We start from the raw sequence: 21,873 nt of genomic DNA, 5'->3' as shown, positions 1-21,873 counted from the left end.
GGCAAGCAGGAAACGTTTTTTGATTAGAAAAAAGACCAGAATGGAGACAGGTAGCAGCCTCAAAAACTGTTTTGATATCTGACATATGAAATTCTAACATTCTTCAGCATTATTGTTTTCACTGAACACCACAACTGTACAGAGGGCAGTGAGACCAGCTTTTACTCTGTCAGCTTTAGAGGGTATCAGATTTAGTTTGAAGACTGAGCAACACAGATCTCCAGCCATACTAACATAATCGAATGGGTTATAGCAGTTGCTATTGAGAGCTCTGTTCTCAATAGACCTGGTGTGTGATGTAAAATCTATAAATAGCTTTTATCTGAAAGTAAAAATGAATTTATGTTGACATTTTGTATTCCTTCATTCACTTAGAAATTGTAGCAGGCTACTACTAATAAAGTTCATAGCATAAACAATGCCACTATAACTCCATTTATATTGTTCCTAGGGTGCAGGACAGGAGAAAAGAGCACTAATGCTTTGCGTGTCCCCTAGCAAGCTTTGTGCTATAGTGCCAGACACTTGTAGCTTAACTAACCATAAGCTTAAGTAATTGTCTTGACTGTGATTTTGTGACTGCACACTGCAAAATGAATTGCAACTTAATTTTTAGTTAAGCTACACATATGCAATATAGCCTAAGTGTGGCCAGTGTGTTAATTATGAGACTAATCAAGAACGGGGTTGTTTATTTTGCCATGAGCACTGCTAATAATCAGGGCTTTTTTAATATTTCAAAATATAACTTTTTTTTCCCCTTTTCTACTCTCAGAGTACCGTAATATCGCCCTAGTAGAGAGAAATGTTTTAGAGACTTCCAGTGAGGAAGCAAGGGAAGAAACAATCAGTTTGACGAATGAAGGAAAAGAGGCAGAAATTGGGAAAAAAATGGGTGATTTGGCATAGTCCTGAGACAGAGGAGGGAAAGGGGTCTTCAAAGTGATGTGGAGGGTTTGTGGAAAGGAAAATCAGAGTATAAAGGGAAAACATAAACAGAGTAGAAAATATTTTTAAGTATTTGTATCTAGGCTGTAGTTGCCTGAGAACTACTCAGATGCAAATGTTAATTATAATTACATGATAATTTAATTACAGTTAACCATATGAATAATAATTCAGTTATTCTTATAGAATAATTCTGGATTTAAGATGATGTGAGCAAGAAATGGAGGGTTTAGTAGGCAAAGCCAGTAGTAAGAAAAGTTCAATATGTGTTCTGACAAGATGGATGAAAAAAATAGTTGTTTGATGAGCAGTTATTACAGAATTTGCAGGGTTTAGTGACAGTAGATCTGCTAGCAGGAGTCAAGGTTGAGTCGTGGTGTCCTAGAAAAAAAAGTTGAAGGCATGAAAATGGAATACTTGTTTGGAAGGGAGGAGAAAACTGACACAGTTTGCTGGGAAAACATGAAAAGTTTTCTTGTTCATGATACAGGATTAGATGTCTAAAAGACAATCAAATTTAAACTGGAAAAAAGAGTGGTTGACCTCTTTTTCTTAGAACCTCTGAAATAAAAAGAAGTGGGGACAAAATGAAAGATTCCTGAGGAAATTTAGCAAGCTCTGTGAAAGAAGCAAACTACAGAACAGATAATGAATGAAGAAGGAAGTCAGAGTGCTAAGACAACCAGGCAAAAAGGGAATTTTGAAAGCACAGGAAGAAAAGTGAAAACTGTTGTTGGATGTCACTGGTCAAGAAGATCAGGATGAATGTATATCCGTAAGAACAGAGTATAAAAGCACAATGAGATGTCAGTAAGATTGCCTCAAATTAATGTAAATTTAAAAATTGGGAATCGTCACTCTATTAAGTAAGTATAAAGATATCATTTTGCCAGGGTAACTGCCATTATAGAAACAGGATCCAGAAAAAGGTAATATTGTTCTGGAAAAATAACTTCAATTTGTTGAAGGATTATTCCAGAATAGATGGTCTGAATAGAGAAACTCTGGAATAGCCAAGTTATACTAGTACTTCTATAGCTGCACAGTTTTCTAAAATAGCTGTTCCCACCATGCAAAAAAAGCCTATTCCGTATTTATGAGTTTCTGCAATGGCAAGGCAAGTAAAATACGTTTTTTATCACCTTCACACGCTTTGCGATAACACAAAAAGGCCTATTTTATTGGAGAAGAAAGATATGGAAAAAATTTAGAAAGCATTCTAATCTTGCCATTTCAGTGTGTCTGATTTTTAACTAAAAGACTAACAGTTGCACCATCATTGTCTGTCAGCTCAAACTTCAGAATTAGGCTTTTCAAAACATTTAATTTAAAATAGTTTCCTTCTAGAGTGAAGGGGAACCGAGGGACAGAAATATGCCCCAGTCATTTCTGAATGTTGTTAATGGAGTTTAGAGACAATGTATATGTTCTGGCTTTCTGTATTTTATCACTACCAGTGATGTACATGTGACAGTAGTGTTGGAATTAAAAACGGTTAGTTGAAAAGGTGTGCAAATATTCCTGCCTGTACTGGTCTCCCAGATCTATACTAAAAATACAGCAGTGGAGCAGAATGGTGCAATAAGAGAATGAGCTTGTGACCTGTAGATAAACAAAGAGTTGGAACCAGTTTCTGCAATTTTATCTAGACTTGTATTAATTAATCAGTTTCTCTATTAACCATACAAAATTAATAGCAAGACAGAAATTATAATCTTCATTGGATAGCACAGTGCTCTGATACTGGTCCTTTTATTTCTAAGTAGATTTTGTGTGGTTTGGGTTTTTTTTAAGGCTATTAGAAAGGAATGCTTTTGAGGATTACACAGAAAAGAATTTTTAAGGATTGTTTCAGCATGTTCAGAAGCTATCAAAAGGAAGGTGTTTTCTTTTGTTCTAACTAGCTATTTTTTTCTAAGGGGAAGAGCATCTAATGATTGTAATTAAGACCCTCAAGAACTAGATGAGCTAAACCAAGCAACTAGTCAGTACTAGAATAAGCTCAAAACCTCAGTCAGATACTTAGGAGATTATTTTTCACAAATCAGTCCCTCTGTCTCTCACTTCTTGATTCTAAAAAGAGACCTGAGGCACAGCTTCACCAGGCAAGGCTGGGAACTAGTCTCGGAACTTCATAATTTTACTGGACGTTAGGAATCATTCTTACTAATGGCAGTGAGGTTCTCCCATCCTCCAACTTGGGCTAAATTCTTGCTGTTCCACAGATGGCAGCTATCTGTTATTTTCTGTTACACATAGGTTTATAGCTTTTCGCGTTTTCCCTTGCCCACATCCCCCTGTTTTATAAAAGCTAAACCTTATTTCCTATTATGTTGTCTAACACTTTAGCATAACTACATTCACAGTGCACTTTTTTCCAACCTGAAGATTGTAGTGTTTGTTCTGGATGTTTTTGGAACTGAAGAGGGACTGTGTCTGACAATCTGCTCATCCTTTCCAAATACATCTTTTGCTCAACCAAGTACCTCTCTATGCAAGTATTAGCATTCTACTGTTCGTGAATTGCAGATCTCATCTCAGCCTTTAGCTGAATTGTATATGTACTATAGTTATTTACCTGTCATTGTTTTGGCCTTTTTTGTTGGTGGTGAAGATTGCCCTGCTTTTTGTATTCTAGATAGGAGTCCGAAAGGTGTTTCTTAAGTACTGGCATGCGGACCATCTCAACGATTTGTGCCTTCAGCTTCAGAAGAAAATTATAACCTGCCAAAAAGGTAACAATTACAGAGTGAGAATTCCTCATCTGTCGCTTTGTACACTGAGCAGAATATTGCGTAACAAAAAAAAAAATCTACTTCTTGAATAGTCGGTTTTTATACATTTATCTACAGACATATTTCTAGCTAACTACTTACACAGATTTTTTTGAGATGATATTAACATTGGTGATGCTTGCACTTTCTGTCTGTCAAACATAATTTTATGACAAACTGTTGCCCATAATTAAAGCTTAGGGGATCTTGAATATTTCAAGTATGCTCATTGATTTTTGAAGGCATCAATATCACCTTTAACTTTTGTTGCAAATCATATAGCATAAAAATAATAAAAAATTAGTGTGCTCAATATGTTGACAGTAAATACGAAGATAATAGTCAAATGATTTAAAATTAATTAATAATTCAATAATTTAAACTTGTCTTTATTTTTCCCCCTTTTCTTACAGCTTTCATATTTGACTGCTGGTTTCTTATGTTTAGGTGTTTCCTCCCCCCCTCCCCTTTTTTATTCTGTAATTCTCACTAAAGTCATGCTGACATCTTTTGGCACATTTTTAAAATCCACTGCCTGCTGATTTGCTGTTACTTCTGTTACATTTCCTACCAAAAACTCAACTGCTGAAAATGTGAATATTACTTTGTTTGAAGAAGCTTCCTTCACATAGTGCATTATTTATCTAATTGGCTGATGTCTGTAACAATTCCCATTATCACCTTTTTAAAGGAAATTAAAAAGACAAACACTTATCTTGGTGGGTTTTTTTAGTCACAGAATCACAGAATCCCAAGGGTTGGAAGGGACCTCAAGAAATCATCTGGTCCAACCCCCCTGCAAGAGCAGGGTAACCTAGAGTACATCACACAGGAACTTGTCCAGGCGGGCCTTGAATATCTCCAATGTGGGAGACTCCACAACCACCCTGGGCAACCTGTTCCAGTGCTCTGTCACTCTCACAGTAAAGAACTTCTTCCTGATGTTAACGTGGAACCTTCTGTGCTCCAGTTTACACCCATTGCCCCTTGTCCTATCACTGGATATCACTGAAAAAAGCCTAGCTCCATCATCCTGACACCCACCCGTTACATATTTGTAAGCACTGATGAGGTCACCCCTCAGTCTCCTCCAAGCTGAAGAGACCCAGCTCCTTCAGCCTCTCCTCATACGGGAGGTGTTCCACTCCCTTAATCATCTTTGTGGCTCTGTGCTGGACTCTTTCAAGCAGTTCCCTGTCCTTCTTGAACTGAGGGGCCCAGAACTGGATGCAATATTCCAGATGCGGCCTAACCAAGGCAGAATAGAGGGGGAGGAGAACCTCTCTTGACCTACTAACCACACCCTTTCTAATGCACCCCAGGATGCCATTTGCCTTCTTGGCCACAAGGGCACATTGCTGGCTCATGTTCATCCCCCTATCCACCAGGACCCCCAGGTCCCTTTCCCCTTCGCTACTTTCCAGCAGGTCAGTCCCCAGCCTGTACTGGTACATGGGGTTGTTCATTCCCAGATGAAAGACTCTACACTTGCCCTTGCTGAATTTCATCAGGTTTCTCCCCACCAAACTCTCCAGCCTGTCCAGGTCTCGCTGAATGGCAACACAGCCTTCTGGTGTGTCAGAATGGGCTGGTGTAAATGGGCTGGTGTAAATGAGCTTACTGCTTAATGAGTAATGGTATCTGTCCTGCCGCATATCCACATTTTTATCCTGTCACCCTTTGCAAACAAAGGACTTCGGAAGCTTTGTCTCTCTTTATAGCATATTGACTAATAGCCAGACTAGTCAATAATTTCTCTTATCAGGCTTAAAATGTAATATATATTCATGTAAGAACTTAAAGAAAAAAACGGGTCTTGCCGAAAATTCTTTTAAACTCTTTTTACTTCAGTCTTACTATCAATCCCTTCAGCATTTCATAAATTTGGAAAAAAAAAACCAAACAAACAGGTAGGTCTTTCTCTGTTAACCTGCAAGCTTACTTACACAGGGAAAGAAAGGGATCAAACTAAAATGAAATCATATGTATTAACAATTTTTATTTAAAAATGGATCTGTGAGTTTTGTCATTTTTTTCACATTAATGAGAACTATATATGGGAATTTATGACCTTATTGAATTAGTAAGAAATTTTTTTGTACCTATAAGAAAGTCCATCATGCTAAAGTTCTTCCATGAGAGTTCATGTAGGTTAGGAATTAACTTTAATACATTTGATACACAATAGTTAATACGTTTGTCACATAACCCACATCCATGGTCTACTTGAATTTGATTATTCTGATCCTTATCCTTAGATGAACTGTAAATAAGTAGATACTTCTCTTCACTGGGGGTGCTAACCTCAATTATTTCAATTTGCATAAATGAGAATTATTTTGGATCTACATAAATGAAGAGCAAGTTCAAAAGAAAATCTTAGTATCCATACAGAAGTAGAAGAAACTGAGCAGTAAAAGTCTAGGAGATTACAAGTTCATTTCACAGCAGTTTGGGGGGTTATGAAATTGGGGTTTTGTTCTGTGTTGAACTGAAGAGAAAAATCTTTCAAAAGTTCTCATAGAGAAGGAAGTGTGGGGAGATGTCCACCTTCTAATGAAACATGAGATAATCAGTTCATGAAAATGTGAAAAGCAAGACGGGGGGTCTGTCTGCCAACCTTCCCTGCCAAAATTTTGTTGTATGTTTCTTCAAAACATCTCAATTTGGGTAAAACTGCATCGTTCAGAGTAGCTGACAGCTAGCTGCACTGGATATTATTTTACTGGACCATCCTAGCAGGCTACTCTGCATCGTTCATGCCTGCTAACAGTTCTACCAGAGAACTGACTTCTGTATTTCCTTTTCCTAACCAACCTTGGTGGTGTTACCAATATTTTTATTTTTTTTTTTTAATTATTATTTTTTTGTGTCATGGTAAAAGCACACACTTGTAAAAATGTTACTTTAAAATCCAGGCTTTTTTTCAAACTCATGCAGGATTTGATGCTTAACCATTTGACAAATACCCTATCTGCTCTGCAGCAGATAAGTTTAAAGAAAATGCTAGAAGTGTAAGAGCAATTTTTGGTCATTAAGCTCTTCTAAATTTTTCATATTTGTGAGCAGTGAGCTCTGGTAATGTTCTATGCGTGTGTTCATTCCATTTGCAATGGCAACATTATGGATTCAGACTCAGTAACATATATATCCAATGTGAATACTCATAGAATTGTCAATAAATAACTGTACTATTAATTTCCTTTTCAACTGAATTGGGGAAGTACATTTTATATTTCAGGGTTTAAAGAAGGCAGATTTTATAGAATGTAACAAAAGGGATTGAAACTGATTGAAAATGGCATGGTTGGCTGTGATTATAAAAATGTTGTCCATTCAAAGTTGTCCGTTATGAATAATCTCAAAGTACTTGATCTTGAATGTTTTCAAGCCCAGTGAATTCTGTATAGGAGCAGTATTAGTATGTTAACATTAACCTTTCTTACATTTCGTCACTGAGCATCTCTAAAAAATGCCTTATTTTAGATATCTAAGCAGAGGACATTTCTCTCTTGTTTTAGCTGTTTATTTTATTCAGTAACAATTTACATTCACAGAAGACTAATTGTACCTTTCTCTTTTTACATTTTTCTTTTAGATTAATTCAGATTGACTCTCATAATTTAATGTTGTTCTGCCGTGTCCCTAACACTTAAACTTAATTACATTGTTAAAAGACCTAATTCATTTTAGCCTTTTTTAAACTTATGATCTTAATATTAACATTTTCAGTATTTTCCCCCTAACTCAAAGGAACATCTTATACAGGCTATTGCCTGCCAACTTCTTCAACCATAATAAACAATGATAAAGTTTGACTTGGTTTGTTACGTGTAAGTTGGTATACTGAAAATCAACAGTATTTCAGGCAACAGGTGAATAATTCTAAAACAGGTACTTCCCTGTGAAGCATACAGCAGTGATTCAAGATCTAGAAAGTATCAGGATCTTGTTGAAATTACAAAACAAAACAAAAAAGTACGCACACGCAAAATAAAGCACCTTTAGTTAGTGTATTTCTGCCTTCTGAGACAAAGTGTACACTCAGGAGAATACTAAACCACCTGTTGCAGGAAAAGTGATTAACTTTGCACCAAATTTATTGTGGCTACACAGGTCCCTGTGCCTTGTCTTTCTGATCATCTGGGTACTTCTGAAAATTCAGGGGACTAGGTGGTATTTAGGTTTGGTAGAATTTGTTGTAATGAATGTACATACTTAGGAAGTAGTAGAAAAAGATACGGGAAATAGATATGCCAAAATCTTCTCCAAACATAAAGCTGACAAAGAGTGTGAAAACCAGGCCTAATAGATACATAAAGCTGATGCAATACAGATGAAAATTTTAAACTGAAAAATGCAGACATGATGTGACAGTTATATTTGAGGAATTTGCATTAAATTAATGCAATTGTTTTTGCTGAAAGGAAGTGTTGCTCACTTCCTTTCAGCAAAAACTCACTTCCTTTCCCCTTTCCAAAAACAACTGGATTAATTTAATGCAAATTTCTCAAATGTAACTGTCACATCATGTCTGCATTTTTCAGTTTTTTAGTTTTTTCAATTTTTTAGTTTAAGTCAAACTAAAAATTCTTGTGTCAGTTTTGATTTTGATTGGTTTTAGGTACACCAAAATATTTAAAGCTTTTTTTTTTTTTTTAAGCTGACAAAAAGCAAATGATAATCTAGTTCCTGCTGAATTCAAAGCAACTATCATTTTTTCTGGGTTTTATTTTGAAATGAATGCTCTTTTGAACTTTGTAGTGTAAATGTATGCTTTCACAATCTATAGCATACATTAGGTTTCCAGCTGTAATGTAATAAAAATAACATTCAATGAAAGTAAACATTTTGAGTTGTGAAAGCTCAAGTTCATGAATTAATTTACTGTCAATACTTTTTGTTTTAGCACTGACACTAGAAAACAGAGTGACATTTTAGTGTGTTGTTTATATGCAATCTCATTTCTTCAATTTTTTGTGTACGATGTTGGGTAAACTTGATCTGCTTATGTTTACAGCGGAACCCACAATAATATTTAGATATTCACCAATTAATTAGTTGTCTTGCATTAGTACATATTTTCTCCTTCTTTTATTGCAGTTGTAAGAGGATTTCTAGCTCGGCAGCGATTGTTACAGAGGATGAGCATCAAACAGCAAGAGGTCACCTCAGTCAACAGCTTCTTGCAGAATGCTGAGGATATGGGATTGAAAACATATGATGCCTTGGTTATTCAAAATGCTTCTGACATTGCTCGGGAAAATGACCGGCTCCGCAATGAGATGAACACTGCTTACCACAGGGAAAAGTTAGAGGCCAGAAACAGACCAGAAGAAGGTCACAAAAGGTAAGATGACAAAATATCTACTGTGAAGAATTAAAGTGTTTCTTCAGTTTTAGTGGTTTCCTCCCCTGCTTAGGAAGTCATAGTGACTGAGGAATTACAAAAGGATTCTCAAGCATGCACTCTGCCCAAATCAATGTTAGACCCTATTTTTTCTCTGTGTTAGGTAATCAAGTCTAGAAACGTAAGAACACCTCTGCTATCCTATTCAGAGGACACTGAGCTTTATAGGAACTTATTCAAGTCTCTAAGGCATTTATTTTTTACATAAATATTTTTTAATTCCATGACAAATAGACTATAGTTAAACTCTCATCAAACCAAAACATAAATGCTTGAACTTAAAATACCAACATTGGAGAAGATAACAAAAAACAACTAGAAAGGCATTAAAATACAATGAAATCCAGATTAAGAAATCCTGCTTACGCATCGAACTCAGTAGATTGATTGTGAGGAGGATTCTTTAATTTTATTTAAAAATAGGCAAATGGTTTTGTTTAACTCCCATCAGAATTTTCAAAAGTGCCCATTTTACAAATCCGATAAATACTGGAGAACCTTTCTCCAGGAACTGAGTCCCTGACCTCTATTCTCTCAGACAGCTCAGGCAGAGGTAGTATTTGCAGTCAATAGGTGTGTGTCTACAGCAGGAAAGTGTCTACAACTTGCTGGACATATAAATGTTTATTTTTCTATAGAAACTTCATTTTCAACCAGAGTCACTCTCTTTGCTTTCATTGCTTTTGTCAGTGACTTTTATTAAAGTGAAAATGGCAGTGCATCTGCTTAATTACCTTCAAATATCCTAGTGATTACATACTGGAGGAAATGCCTTTGTAGGAAAGACTGTAATTAAACATTGCAGTGAAAACAAATTATCCACTGAGCACCCTGCTTTCATCTCTAGCTATTTCATTTACTACATGGGCAGCTGGCTATATCCTGTGCATGAATTCCAGCTCTGCTGGTGATTTGCCATGCAGAAATACAATTAAAAAAACCCAAATGCTCAGGGATTTGATGTAAAATGTCGATATAGACATCTTCTATCTAATATATTACCACTCTATGTTAAAAGGTTTTCAGTGTTTTGATTTTTGGAGGAAAAAATGTAAGAATTTGTTGAAATTTAGTTTTTTGAAAGCATCTGATAAACATTATTTATCAATACATACTGAATAGTAAAAAACAAGGAAAAATTGGAGTAAGTAAAACTCCAAACTGTGATTGAAATAATTAATAACTAAACATATTGTCATAATTAATATTGTTAAAATTATAATATAATAATTAATTATAAATAATTAAGCTTAAAGGAAGCTTAAAGGAAGATATGTAAATATCTGGGTGGAATTTTTCAAGCAGCCAATGTAGCTGGTAAAAAAGGTAATCTAATATTTTTAAGATTTGCATTATCTAAATAGAATTTATAGTTGTCTTTTTAGAAAATAATGATAAAGGCTCAGCATTTGCTGCCTCAGTAACTTTCTATTAAAATGGATTTCCCAGAAATTATTATTCAGATTGGAAACCCAGCTTTTGATTGTGTGTAACAATCAAAGTGTGAACAATTCATTCAGTGAATGTCTGATCAACAATATGAAACTGCTTAAGGAAGGCTGCATTTGTGTGAAAAAGGGCCAGTGGCCTGATTTATCATGAAACAGGAAATGGAAGAAAGCTAGCAGCTTGATCTGGATTTGTTTGTCAGATTACTACACACATCCCTTTGACACAGCAGGGGAGTCATGAGGTTGTTTACCAGAAAGCTGTTATGTTTGCATGAACAGGTTCATTGTTATCACTTGAATAATGCATCTGTCCCTCTTTTCTGTGTTTTCAGAGCTGAAGACAAGGGTGGGAAGGTTTCTGAGGACATCTTTGCTGACTGTCGAATGCCCAAGCACTTTCATTCCAGCTCAGTCCCTGTCCCCATGGCAGTGGATGGGTTGGTACATTCTGCTGCTGGGTCATCCATCAGATCCCCCTCCCTGCACTCTGTATTCAGCATGGATGATAGCAATAGCCTGCCATCACCAAGGAAACAGCCTCCTCCCAAACCAAAGAGGGATCCCAACACACGACTGAGTGCTTCATACGAGGCTGTTAGTGCTTGCCTGTCGGCAGCTTCTAAGGAAACAGCTAATGAAGGTTAGACATAAAGGGAGAAACAGTTGCAAATGTTACTCTAGGTTATTGATTTATTGTTTTCACTTTGATCCTTTTAAACACTGTGAAGTGCCTTTAAAAAGTCCCACTTCCCTGAAATATTTCAGTGGCAGTAAATAAAATCAGTCAATTCGTAATTTGTTTCTGAATCAGCAGATAATACTCATGTGTTCTAATTGCCTAGTTTGTCAGCAAGAAAAACCTATTTGCAGAACACCCTCTAGAGACAAACGATCTGTCAACTTCAGCTGTTCTACCCCACTGACCATTATTTCACCTTTTAAACGGTACGCTAGAATATCTTACATCACTAAAACAGAATGCTTGGAACTTGAATTTCACCAAGTTAAACATTAAACTTTCTCCTACTTTTTCTCTATGTTCACATGAGTAACTTATTGCTTGCAGTGGTTTATATTTGTGCTTACAGTGCTTACAGTGAATTTTTTGTTTAGAAGGAAAGTGCTATGAAAGTCCCAAAGCATCTTAGTGCATTATAGTGGATATAGAATAGTTTTGAGTTCAGTTGTTCCATTCTCCTTCAAGCTTGAAATAAATGAATAGAAGATGAAGGGAAGGAATGTATTCTGCTTTTTCTTTGCAAGTCTTGACTTGTCATGCTTTCTGTAAAGGATCTTCTAGTCTTATCAGGGATGATTGTTCAGGTTGGGTTTAAAGCTATGTATAACCATTCTCTAATACTGCATACAACAGATGGAAACCTCTACAGTGCCCTCTTGCAAAATAATTACTGCTCTCATGTGCAGTTCATCAGATGCAAGTCCATTTTTCTTAACCTCTTCCCTGGTTATTCAAGCTCTGTGTAAGGACGGATGAACTGTATCCAATAAATTTTAAGATAGTGTGGTTTAAGGAGCTTGGTAGTGGTTTTGGCTTTCTGTGCCTTGCTCTTCAAGAAATTATGGATTTAACCAAAAAGCCTTAGCAGAGGATTTTGAAAGAATGGTAATTCATATATGTATTAGTGGTCTTGACACTAACGCTTGCATACAGTCACAAAACAACTTTGGAGTTCTTTTCATATGTATGAAACAATAGGGCCAGTTTCCCTGCATATACTTATTTTCCAAGGATTATGTCAGTTTCCTGAGTCTTTGTCCAAAGCCAACTCTGATTTACACCATCTAATTGTGATCTTAAAAGACGATTTACCTAGGTATCCAGTGTCTCCATTCCATACAAGCCTGGAGGCTATGAAAAGACATGTAGTTCACTATCTACTCAGTTGGGCAATTGCCCTTAAGCTATGGGATTCCCTAACTTTATAAATTATTTCCACACCCACAGTACAAAAGAAGATGATACAGGCATAATATCTGCCTATAATTAGGTTTATAGATATTACATAAAGGGGGGATAATTCAGTTACTGATAATAATGTGTGTTGAAGTAGCACAGCGTTGAAACTCCTAGTTAAAAGCATGACACTATCTCTTGAGGCAAATGGAATAACAAGCAAATATTTCAGTGTGTTACAGATCTTGCAGTGAACATTTGTATTCAAAAGATACCTCCTCAGGTGTTAGTTGTCATGTTTTACTGGCCATAGAGGTTACCCAAACTGATTTGTCCAGGTAGCAAAGGATGTTAAAAGTGGTTAGGAAGCTGCAAGTTCTGCATTTCATTCCTGAAATATTTATACTTTTGACTGAAACTCTGTGTTTGTGACTGATGCTCATTGTCAAATCTGTGGGCAGCATTTAAAGACTTGAAGTATTAAACCTGTGTAAGAAATAACTGACTTTGATCTGTTAATAACACAGACCTTTTTCACTTTCCTAGTACTGACCCGTCCAAGGCCACACAGTGATGATTATAGTACCATGAAAAAAATACCTCCCAGAAAACCAAAACGAAGTCCTAATACAAAACTTAGTGGCTCTTATGAAGAAATACCTGGCCAAAAGCCTGGTGATGTAAAACAGACAAGTACAGTAGCTAAACCAGGTGTCTATGACACTGTGACAGTACAGAGAGCAGGTTCTGCTGATGGGCCACAGCATGGCCTGTTGAGTCTCTATATGTCACAAGAAGAGGAGGAAAATGAGCCTGTCTATATTGAAATGGTAGGGAATGCAATGAAGAGCATTTCTGCTGAAGCAGAAAGTCCAGAACAAGGAGAATCTGTATATGAAGAAATGAAATATTTTCTACCAGAAGAAGGAAGCAATGGTAATGGAATAGTTCCAGTAGTGACTGGATCTCCTCCTTTGTTGTTTGAAAGCAAAAAAACCTATAACACTGAAGATGTACCGTTGGATGGAAACAGTCAGGCAGCTTTGATCTATAAAGACTCATGTGACATTCCAGCCCCTTTCCCTAACTTGCTCCCCCACAGGCCACCACTTCTTGTATTTCCTCCAACCCCTGTCACATGTTCACCTGCTTCTGATGAATCACCTCTAACACCACTTGAAGTCAAAAAGCTTCCTGTATTGGAAACCAACCTAAAATACCCTGTGCAGTCAGAAGGATCAAGTCCATTATCACCACAGTACTCCAAAAGCCAGAAAGGGGAGAATGAAAGACCAGCATCTCCAGGCTTGGTTGTGTTCAATGTTTCCAGCAAAGTTACTCCTCCTTCCACACCACCTCCTCCTCTCCCACCACCCCCTCCTCCTGTACCACCTTCTGTTTCCTACCGGGCTTCCACACATTTTGCGTTTCCTCCAGATACTTGTGCTAGTTTTCTGATTAATACAGGGAAAACAGGTACAAACACAGATCTTCCAAAAGTACCTCAGAGACCAAATCCTGCTCAGCTTGGATGTTCATCTCCATTCTCCAAACTGCCTTACTCCCCAAAGGTGGCAAGAGCAGATCACAGGAAATTGAACTCAAATTCATCATGTTCATTTTCATACAGCCCTACAAACTCAAGGTCATTGACCAGTCCCCTTGATGAGTTAACTAGCTTGTTCAACTCAGGACGGAGTGTGCTACGAAAATCTGCAGCAGGACGTAAGATCAGGGAACCAGAAGGTAAGACAGATCTCCGTGCTTCTGTGTAATATGTTTCTCCTTCCCCAAAACTTTCTTACATTGGAAGCTGATAGGGTGGGTGAAAATACAAAACAAATCCTTTTTTTGTTTTTGTTTTTTTTTAAGGAAGGTTTGTTGTAGTCATAAGAAATACATAGAAAATACATTGCATATGAAACATTATAGGTCTTCAGGTTTTCTCTGAGATGTCAACTTTTATTTTACCAAAATGTTTGTATGACACAAATTTAAATGCATTATTTTTAAAATTCCAGAAGCCTCAATAAAATAGCCACAGAGGTTTATATTTAATAAACACATCATGTGAAAAATGGGTTTAGGGTATCAGTCTGTGCAAATACTTTGAACTAAACATATAGCTGGGTGTCTGGTAGATAACATGTACTTTTAATTTGAAGACTTTCTCGTAAGGCTTCATTATTTTATTTCTGTGCAATTCTGAATTTGGTGATACAGCCATTAATATTCTCCTAAACAAAGCCGAGACAGAGAGCTGTGCAGCAAACTACATTTATTTCGCCTTTCTATCCTTTTATTCCTACCTTTCCTGCCATTAACATACACTTATGTATGTACCCAGAGACTACTTGTTATCCTGGCTTTCCAGCAACTGGGGAACATCTTTTGTATCCAGTGCAAAAGCCAACTGTACAAAAAAAAAACAAAACACCAAAGCTTGCCATTCTGTTAAAGGTTTCTGAGACTGGAGTTCTCAGACATTGTCACTTAATTATTTCTCTTGTCCAGGTAATAAAGGGTTCAGCATTGCTACTGAGACAAATCTATGCATCTTATGAATACTGAAAATTCATCCTGATGTTAATAGTTTCAGTCGGCTCCTCTGTCAGGGTGAGATGCTTCTGACCTAGCTTTGTCCATCTAAAAGCTTGATATGTAAGCATCAAATCCTTAGCCTATGAAGAAACAATCATTTACAGAAACTAATTCCTATGAGGAATTATAATCATCTAACTTTCCTGTGAGGAAATCATCTAATCATCTAACTTTTCTATGAGGAAAGCCTAGATGATTAAACTAGTAGGCTTGTAACTTCTAAGTGATAAAAGTTGAAGTAAATCCTGTCTCTGCATATCAATTACAACAGTGACTCCAGTCATCACATTACTTTTCTGATTTAAAAAAAAATAAAGTTTTTTATGGAAAATAGTCAGTGTGCTTTATATAGAAACTTCTCTCCCTAGTAGCATCTCCCAAGCACAAGATTTTATGAATTTAAAATTCAGGGTAAGAAAACCTTTAGACTGTTTTCTCTACTTCTTCATTTCTGTCTGTCCAAACACCTTATCTTAATCAAGAGCTGTGTGCAGTTTATTCAAAATGGGCAAAATATAATCATACAGCATTTAGGTTGGAAAAGACCTTTAAAATGAAGTCCAGCCATTAACTTACCACTGCCAAGCCTACTACTGAAAACTTACTGAGGGTGCACTTGATCCCCTTGCCCAGATTGTTGCTGAAGTTTTTAAACAGAACTGGCCCCACTACTGAGCTATGGGGAACACCACAGGTGACCAGTGGCCAACTGGATTTAACTCCATTCACCACCACTCTTTGGGCCCAGCAGTCCAGCCAGTTTTTTACCCAGTGAAACATACACCTGGCCAAGCCATGAGCAGCTGGTTTCTCCAGGATAATACTGTGGGAAACTGTGCCAAAGGCTTTCCTAAATCTAGGTAGATAACTTCCACACCTCATCCACTAAGTGGGTCACCTTGTTGTAGAAGGAGATCAGTCTGGTCAAGGAGGACCTGCCTTTCATGAGCCCATGCTGACTGGGCCTGATTGCCTGGTTGTCCTATGCATGCTGTGTGATTGCACTCAAGGTGATTTGCTGAAAGGCCTTCTCTGTCACTGAGGTCAAACTGACAGGCCTGGAGTTGCCCAGACCCTCCTTCTGGCTCTTCCAATAGATGGGCATCACAGTAGCCTCCAGTCAACATTCAGTGCCTATAAATATATATAGAATTGGGTTGTTTGCTTTGTTGGTTTTGGGGATTTTTTTTTGGGGGGGGGGGGGTGTTGGGTAGTTGGCTGGTTTGGGTTTTATTTTTAAGTTGGGAGCCTTGTTTTCTTATATAGGTAAAACATTTTTATCCACTGGGATAAAACTATTGATGTCACGTCTTTGGATACCTTTTCTCAATGTACCTATAGTGAGGAAGGGTGGCAGACCTGCCCCAAACAAGTCACAAATCTAACCTCTACCTTAAAAAAAAAAAAAAAAAAAAAAAAAGTTGCTTTGGGATGGTGGTTGTTTGCATGTGCAATTTTCAACTAAAAGTGACCAAGGTAGGGTTCAGCTTGGCTCTCCTGTGGGTTGAAGCCAGTGCATTAACAGAGGCTACCATAGAAAATCTCTACATTTACTTTTCACGTGGAAAGTGTACTTCTAAATATTTCATCAAGGCAGCGCTAAGTATGAAGTATCAAAGTTCAAGGAAGATACACAATAAAAAAACCTGAATCAATATTTTATGAGCTAGGAAGCCACTGGATACTAAGTGCACTTACATATGAATAGTTAAATGGTGAGCAGATGGATTGAAAGAAAGAAATGCAGGTGAAATGTATATGCATGTTTTTACAGTTTGGCTCTTTTCATGTACTTCATGTGTTCAGTTAATTTCCAGGGTAACAGCTGGAAAAAAAATATTTTTTTTAAATTTAACTTCTTTATATTTTTATTTAATTTCTTTTTTATTTAACTTCTTTATATTACTTCTGATGCAAAGTAATAAGATGGTGATCGGCAAAGTAGGCTGTTATGCAAAACTTGAAGTTGTCCATGTCTTACCTTCTGATTTTTTATCACCTATTGTCTAATGCGTATTAAGTTCCTGAAAGACTCCTCCCTTTCTTCTTTTTGTCATTTGTAGTATTTTATTTTTAGTAGGTGTTATGGTTAAAAAAAAAATAATTTTAATAAAAATTAATTAAAATTTATGACATGGCCTAAAGCAGCACTTAGTAATGTGCAAGTTTCTTTATTTCCGTAAGTTATAACTTACCAACAACCTTAACTAAAACCAGAAAGTAAAAATGTGAGGCATTTTGAAGTCAGGGAGAGTCATTCCCAAGAGTCATGGGAATCAATAAGATTCTGTGAGGAATCATCAGCCTTGGAGATAAAAGCCTCCATGCCAATAAAAGTGCAATGAAGGCATATTCCTCAACATGCTTTCCCCTTGCCTGGAGGAGTAATTTTAAGGCCTGAGAACACTGATGTCTTCTTGGCTCCTGAACTTCCCATGGGCAATGATCTTCCAGAATTACAGTAGTGCAGATTTGTGGTCTTCTGATGGGCTATGGACTTCCTGTGAACTGAACCGAGCACTCTTCTTTCAGAAAAGCAACAACAACAAAAAAAAAACAACCAAAAAAAAATCAAAAGGGAGCAACTTTCATTACCTGGTGACCCAACCTGGCTATTTGTTTTATACAAACATATCATCTGCTTGTTCAGGCAATGATCAGGATCATATAGTATGCAATTTCTTCCATAATACTTTAATAAGACAAGTTTTCTGCTCTGCATAACTTGTAATTTAAATAAGCAAAACCATAACTAGTAAGAACTGAGATAAAATGATTTCTCCAAGGCTGAAAAAAGTTAATTGAAGTTACAGCTATATTGTTAGACAGGGATTTCCTTTTGCTCCATACAAAATGAGACTTGAGTGCAGATAAGCGATCATACACACACACAAATATTTTTTCTATTCTCCTGGATTTCTAGAAGTAGAAACTTTGATTTTCAAGACTGAAAGAAAACGAATGGTCATGTGCAGAGCTCCTCCTCAGATTTTTCTAGATATTTCTAGATTTTTCTAGACATTTGGGACTGGAGTTTATAAAACCAAATTCAATGCCTTAATAACAAAACCACACTCTCTAGAAGAATGTACAAATATTTTTAACTAATCTACTAATCCTTATATAAGGAATATGAAATGTTTACGCATTTTATATTAAGTATGTGCGGAGTACAGACAATTTTTTTTAGAAAAGAATGTTAGATTGTTAACAAAACATACTGTTCAAATGTTTGCCCAATATGTTTGACATCCATTAACTATATGAATCCCTTCTTTACATATTTCCTAAGTGAGCTATTTCCAAGACAGGTAGCTACACATATCAGTGAATTATTCCACATTCTCCAGTTTAAGCACTGGAAGTCACAGCAAGATAGCTGTAACTGACAAATAATCACCTAGTTGTGGCTAAAGGTTGCCAAATACTGTTTATTTAAATTGTCTCAGACTTTGAAAATAACAAGATTTAATGTGTATGTTTGGGGAGTACTGTCAGAGGCAGGTACCCCTTTGATAGCTGGTCTCTCGTGAGACCTCACTTGGAGTATTGTGTGCAGTTCTGGTGTCGTCAACATAAAAAGGACGTGGAATTGTTGGAACAAGTCCAGAGGAGGGCCATGAGGATGATCAGGGGGCTGGAGCACCTCCCATATGAAGAGAGGCTGAGAAAGTTGGGGCTGTTCAGCCTGGAGAAGAGAAGGCTGAGTGGAGACCTCATAGCAGCCTCCCAGTATCTGAAGGGGGCCTATAAGGATGCTGTGGAGGGACACTTCATTAGGGACTGTAGTGATGGGACAAGGGGTAATGGGTTAAAACTTAAACAGGGGAAGTTTAGACTGGATATAAGGAGGAAATTCTTTCCTCTTAGGGCGGTGAGGCACTGGAACAGATTGTCCAGGGAAGTGGTAAATGCTCCATCCCTGGCAGTGTTCAAGGCCAGGTTGGATGAGGCCTTGGGTGATATGGTTTAGAGCGAGGTGTCCCTGCCCATGGCAGGGGGGTTGGAACTTGATGATCTTAAGGTCCTTTCCATCCCTAACTATTCTATGATTCTAAATGGTTTACCTCTATCAACGGATTAAAGCAACCTATTGTGCAGCTAATGTCCCAACAGTGGATTTCAAATTAAATCTCCACTGGGGTTTCTGAGACGAAATCACAGTCCCTTATCCTCAAGGCCACTCAGCTTTTCCTCTTAATCAACTCAGTAAAGATAATATTCATATCTGCATCTCATTATTCCTACATTATATTGATACAATATAATAGTCTTACTTTCTTTGTGGCAAAATCTAGCAACTTACAAAACATGAATAATACTGAAAGCTGTGTTTCCACCTATTATCTTTTACCTGTGAATGCTGGAGGAATGATTACATGAGGCATAGGACTTCTGTAACATCTTTCAAGTGAAATTCTCAAAGCATTAAAACTTTAATGAATTAAGCTTCACAACACTTCTCAGAAAGATATTAATATCTGTTTATATAATCGCCTTAATTACCAGAGAGTGAGTGTGACTTTTTGTGACTAATTTTCAGATTAGATATCTAAACACAGGAGAATCATCGCTCTCTGATTCACTATGGACTACTTGCAGCTCTCAATCTGAATCTTTTGCAGTAGTTACAGAAAAGTGGGAGGAAGCCAAAGCACTCTAGTAACAGTTTAATGGAAGTCATAAGAAAAGGTCCATACATGGCTAGCTGTAGATGCCCTATGCAGAAAATTATAAAGGAGGAGGCAGAACTGCTGGCACCACAGTTGCCATCCAGCCCGTGCTGGGGGATTTTCCTGAAGAAATAATTGTGTTTTGCATTACTGCAGCAGAAAAAAAGGGGTTAGAAGAGTCTAGGGAAAGTACCATTTATTCCTGTTTTCAGAATATGTATGAACTTTTTTACAGCCTGAAAGATACCAGTTTAGCCTGCAGTCTTCTAATCTCTAAGTCTGCCATTACCTCAATAATTTCTTACAAAAAAAAAAGATCTGGATAAGCAAAATATACCAAGAATAATTTTCAGTTTCAGAATCTCTGAAAACCGGTATAACTGCTGGAGATTTTTGGAGTTCTGACAATTTTTTTTTTTTTTTATTTTTTTTTATTGTATTGCATTTCTCTCCCTGGTTGATTTTATTGTTTGCTCTTACAGAGTAAAATTACATTGTGTAATTTGCCTTGGTTTTCTGTCCAGACATGGAAAAGAAGCTTTGTGTGTGATTACCATAAACAGTTTTAACCTGAGGATTATTAGAAGAAGAAACCAAGTCTCACTTTCAGGTGAAAAAGAACGGATATTGTCATAAACCTTTACAATATTTATTTTGTATTTTGAATACTTTCATTGAAAATAAAATCAAATTCTTAGCACTCCTCCACACATTTTCAAAGCCTATATCCAGTGAAATAGAGATTGGAGGAGACTGTGCAGCCACAAGAGAACACAGGAAAAATCACTTCATTCCTGACATGATCTTATTCTGTAAGACCTACAGCTGTCAGAAAAGGATCCTGGAGCAGGGAAACCCTTGTTCTGATCCAGTACAGGAATATGTTCACATCTAGTCACTGTTTAACTGGAAAGAAGCTGAGAAGAAGTAATTGCACCAACTTTTCTGCTCCTTTTACATGGTCTATTTCTGAGACCTGCAGGCATTCGTTTTAAGTTACTGATTCTTCTTTGCGTTATTTTCTTCTTTGTGTTACTTTATATGAAGTAAACACATCTAACACAAAACAAACTGAGTTGGATTTACTTCATGTTCCTCTCATCCTATTTGATACTGAAGTACAATAACCACACCGTACTGGTTCAGCTTTGTGCATTTCAAGCCCTGAATTTTAATAATATCCCAGCTTTAATAGCGACTTTAATCATTCAAGCAGACATTTACAGGATTAGTATTTTCATAACAATGTCTTCACCATCTGATGCAATATAATTGTTCCAAATTCAGCAGTGATTTGGGAAGTTGTCTCATTACTAACAGTGTTGTGGGCTTCTTAAATACTAAAGTCTTCAGTATTTTTTGTGATCCGAGATGCAGAACTACAAAGGACTTTGTTTAGGAACAACTGCATTACTGATTGCAAACCAAAGATACATTAATGTGAGAAATTAGCCATATCTGAGAGAACAAGGAAATTTAATTGTAGCACACGTCCATTCCTGACACCAGCCAAGAATATGGCTATTTGGGAGTAAATGTAATTTCCCTTGATTTTACAGGACTACAGGCATTTGGAACATAGTGAAATTTGAACACACAGTTAAAGTCTCTAATTAAATTCTCAACTTGAGTGAAAAATCTGCTCAGATGCTTTTAACTTATTTACATCCATCTCAACATTAATCATATTTTGCATACAGTCTCAGTAGAGAACAATAATTCCATTTCACAGAAAATGTCAACATTGTGACATTTATTTTTGTTTTGCCCTGGAAAGAAAATCAGGCATTCTGAAATTCTGTGCAGAAATATTCTTTCCTGTCCAGTCTTTAAAAAATGTTTGGAAAATACTGATATAGTTTGCCTCAAACATAGTAAATTTTTTTCTTACTGGAAATGTTAACAATTAAATGTGTTGACTTTTTGTTTTCAGGCCTAGTTAAATTCAGGAGTGGCGATTTCAATACTGAGTGTCATTTAGGTTGTCATTTAGGGGTATGTCTACACAGCAATGAAAGCGGATATAAACAAACCAAGCTAATGTTAAACTCCTTGGCTCAGCTATCTAAGAGCAATGCCGTTGTGATTGCACAGATTCCAG

The 21,873-nt window shown here is 36.8% G+C and overlaps 1 protein-coding gene across 8 annotated transcripts in view; it reads left to right on the top strand.

The window, feature by feature from the left end:
• Positions 1 to 21,873, top strand: part of MYO16 (myosin XVI) — a 377,031-nt gene that overhangs the window by 323,048 nt on the left and 32,110 nt on the right. For all 8 annotated transcript variants that reach the window (XM_061377886.1, XM_061377881.1, XM_061377882.1 and 5 more), the window contains 4 exons: positions 3,587 to 3,683; positions 8,826 to 9,072; positions 10,916 to 11,223; positions 13,045 to 14,244. In XM_061377886.1, coding sequence (XP_061233870.1) covers positions 3,587 to 3,683; positions 8,826 to 9,072; positions 10,916 to 11,223; positions 13,045 to 14,244 — 1,852 coding nt within the window. The remainder of the gene's footprint in view (positions 1 to 3,586; positions 3,684 to 8,825; positions 9,073 to 10,915; positions 11,224 to 13,044; positions 14,245 to 21,873) is intronic.

The sequence above is a fragment of the Neopsephotus bourkii genome, unplaced genomic scaffold (assembly GCF_033783945.1).
Source record: "Neopsephotus bourkii isolate Nb327-2 ecotype Australia unplaced genomic scaffold, CSIRO-AGI_Nbou_v1 NB_1760, whole genome shotgun sequence".
NCBI lineage: Eukaryota > Metazoa > Chordata > Aves > Psittaciformes > Psittacidae > Neopsephotus > Neopsephotus bourkii.
Note: the sequence above shows the minus strand (reverse complement) of the source record. Positions and strands in the feature narration are given on the sequence as shown.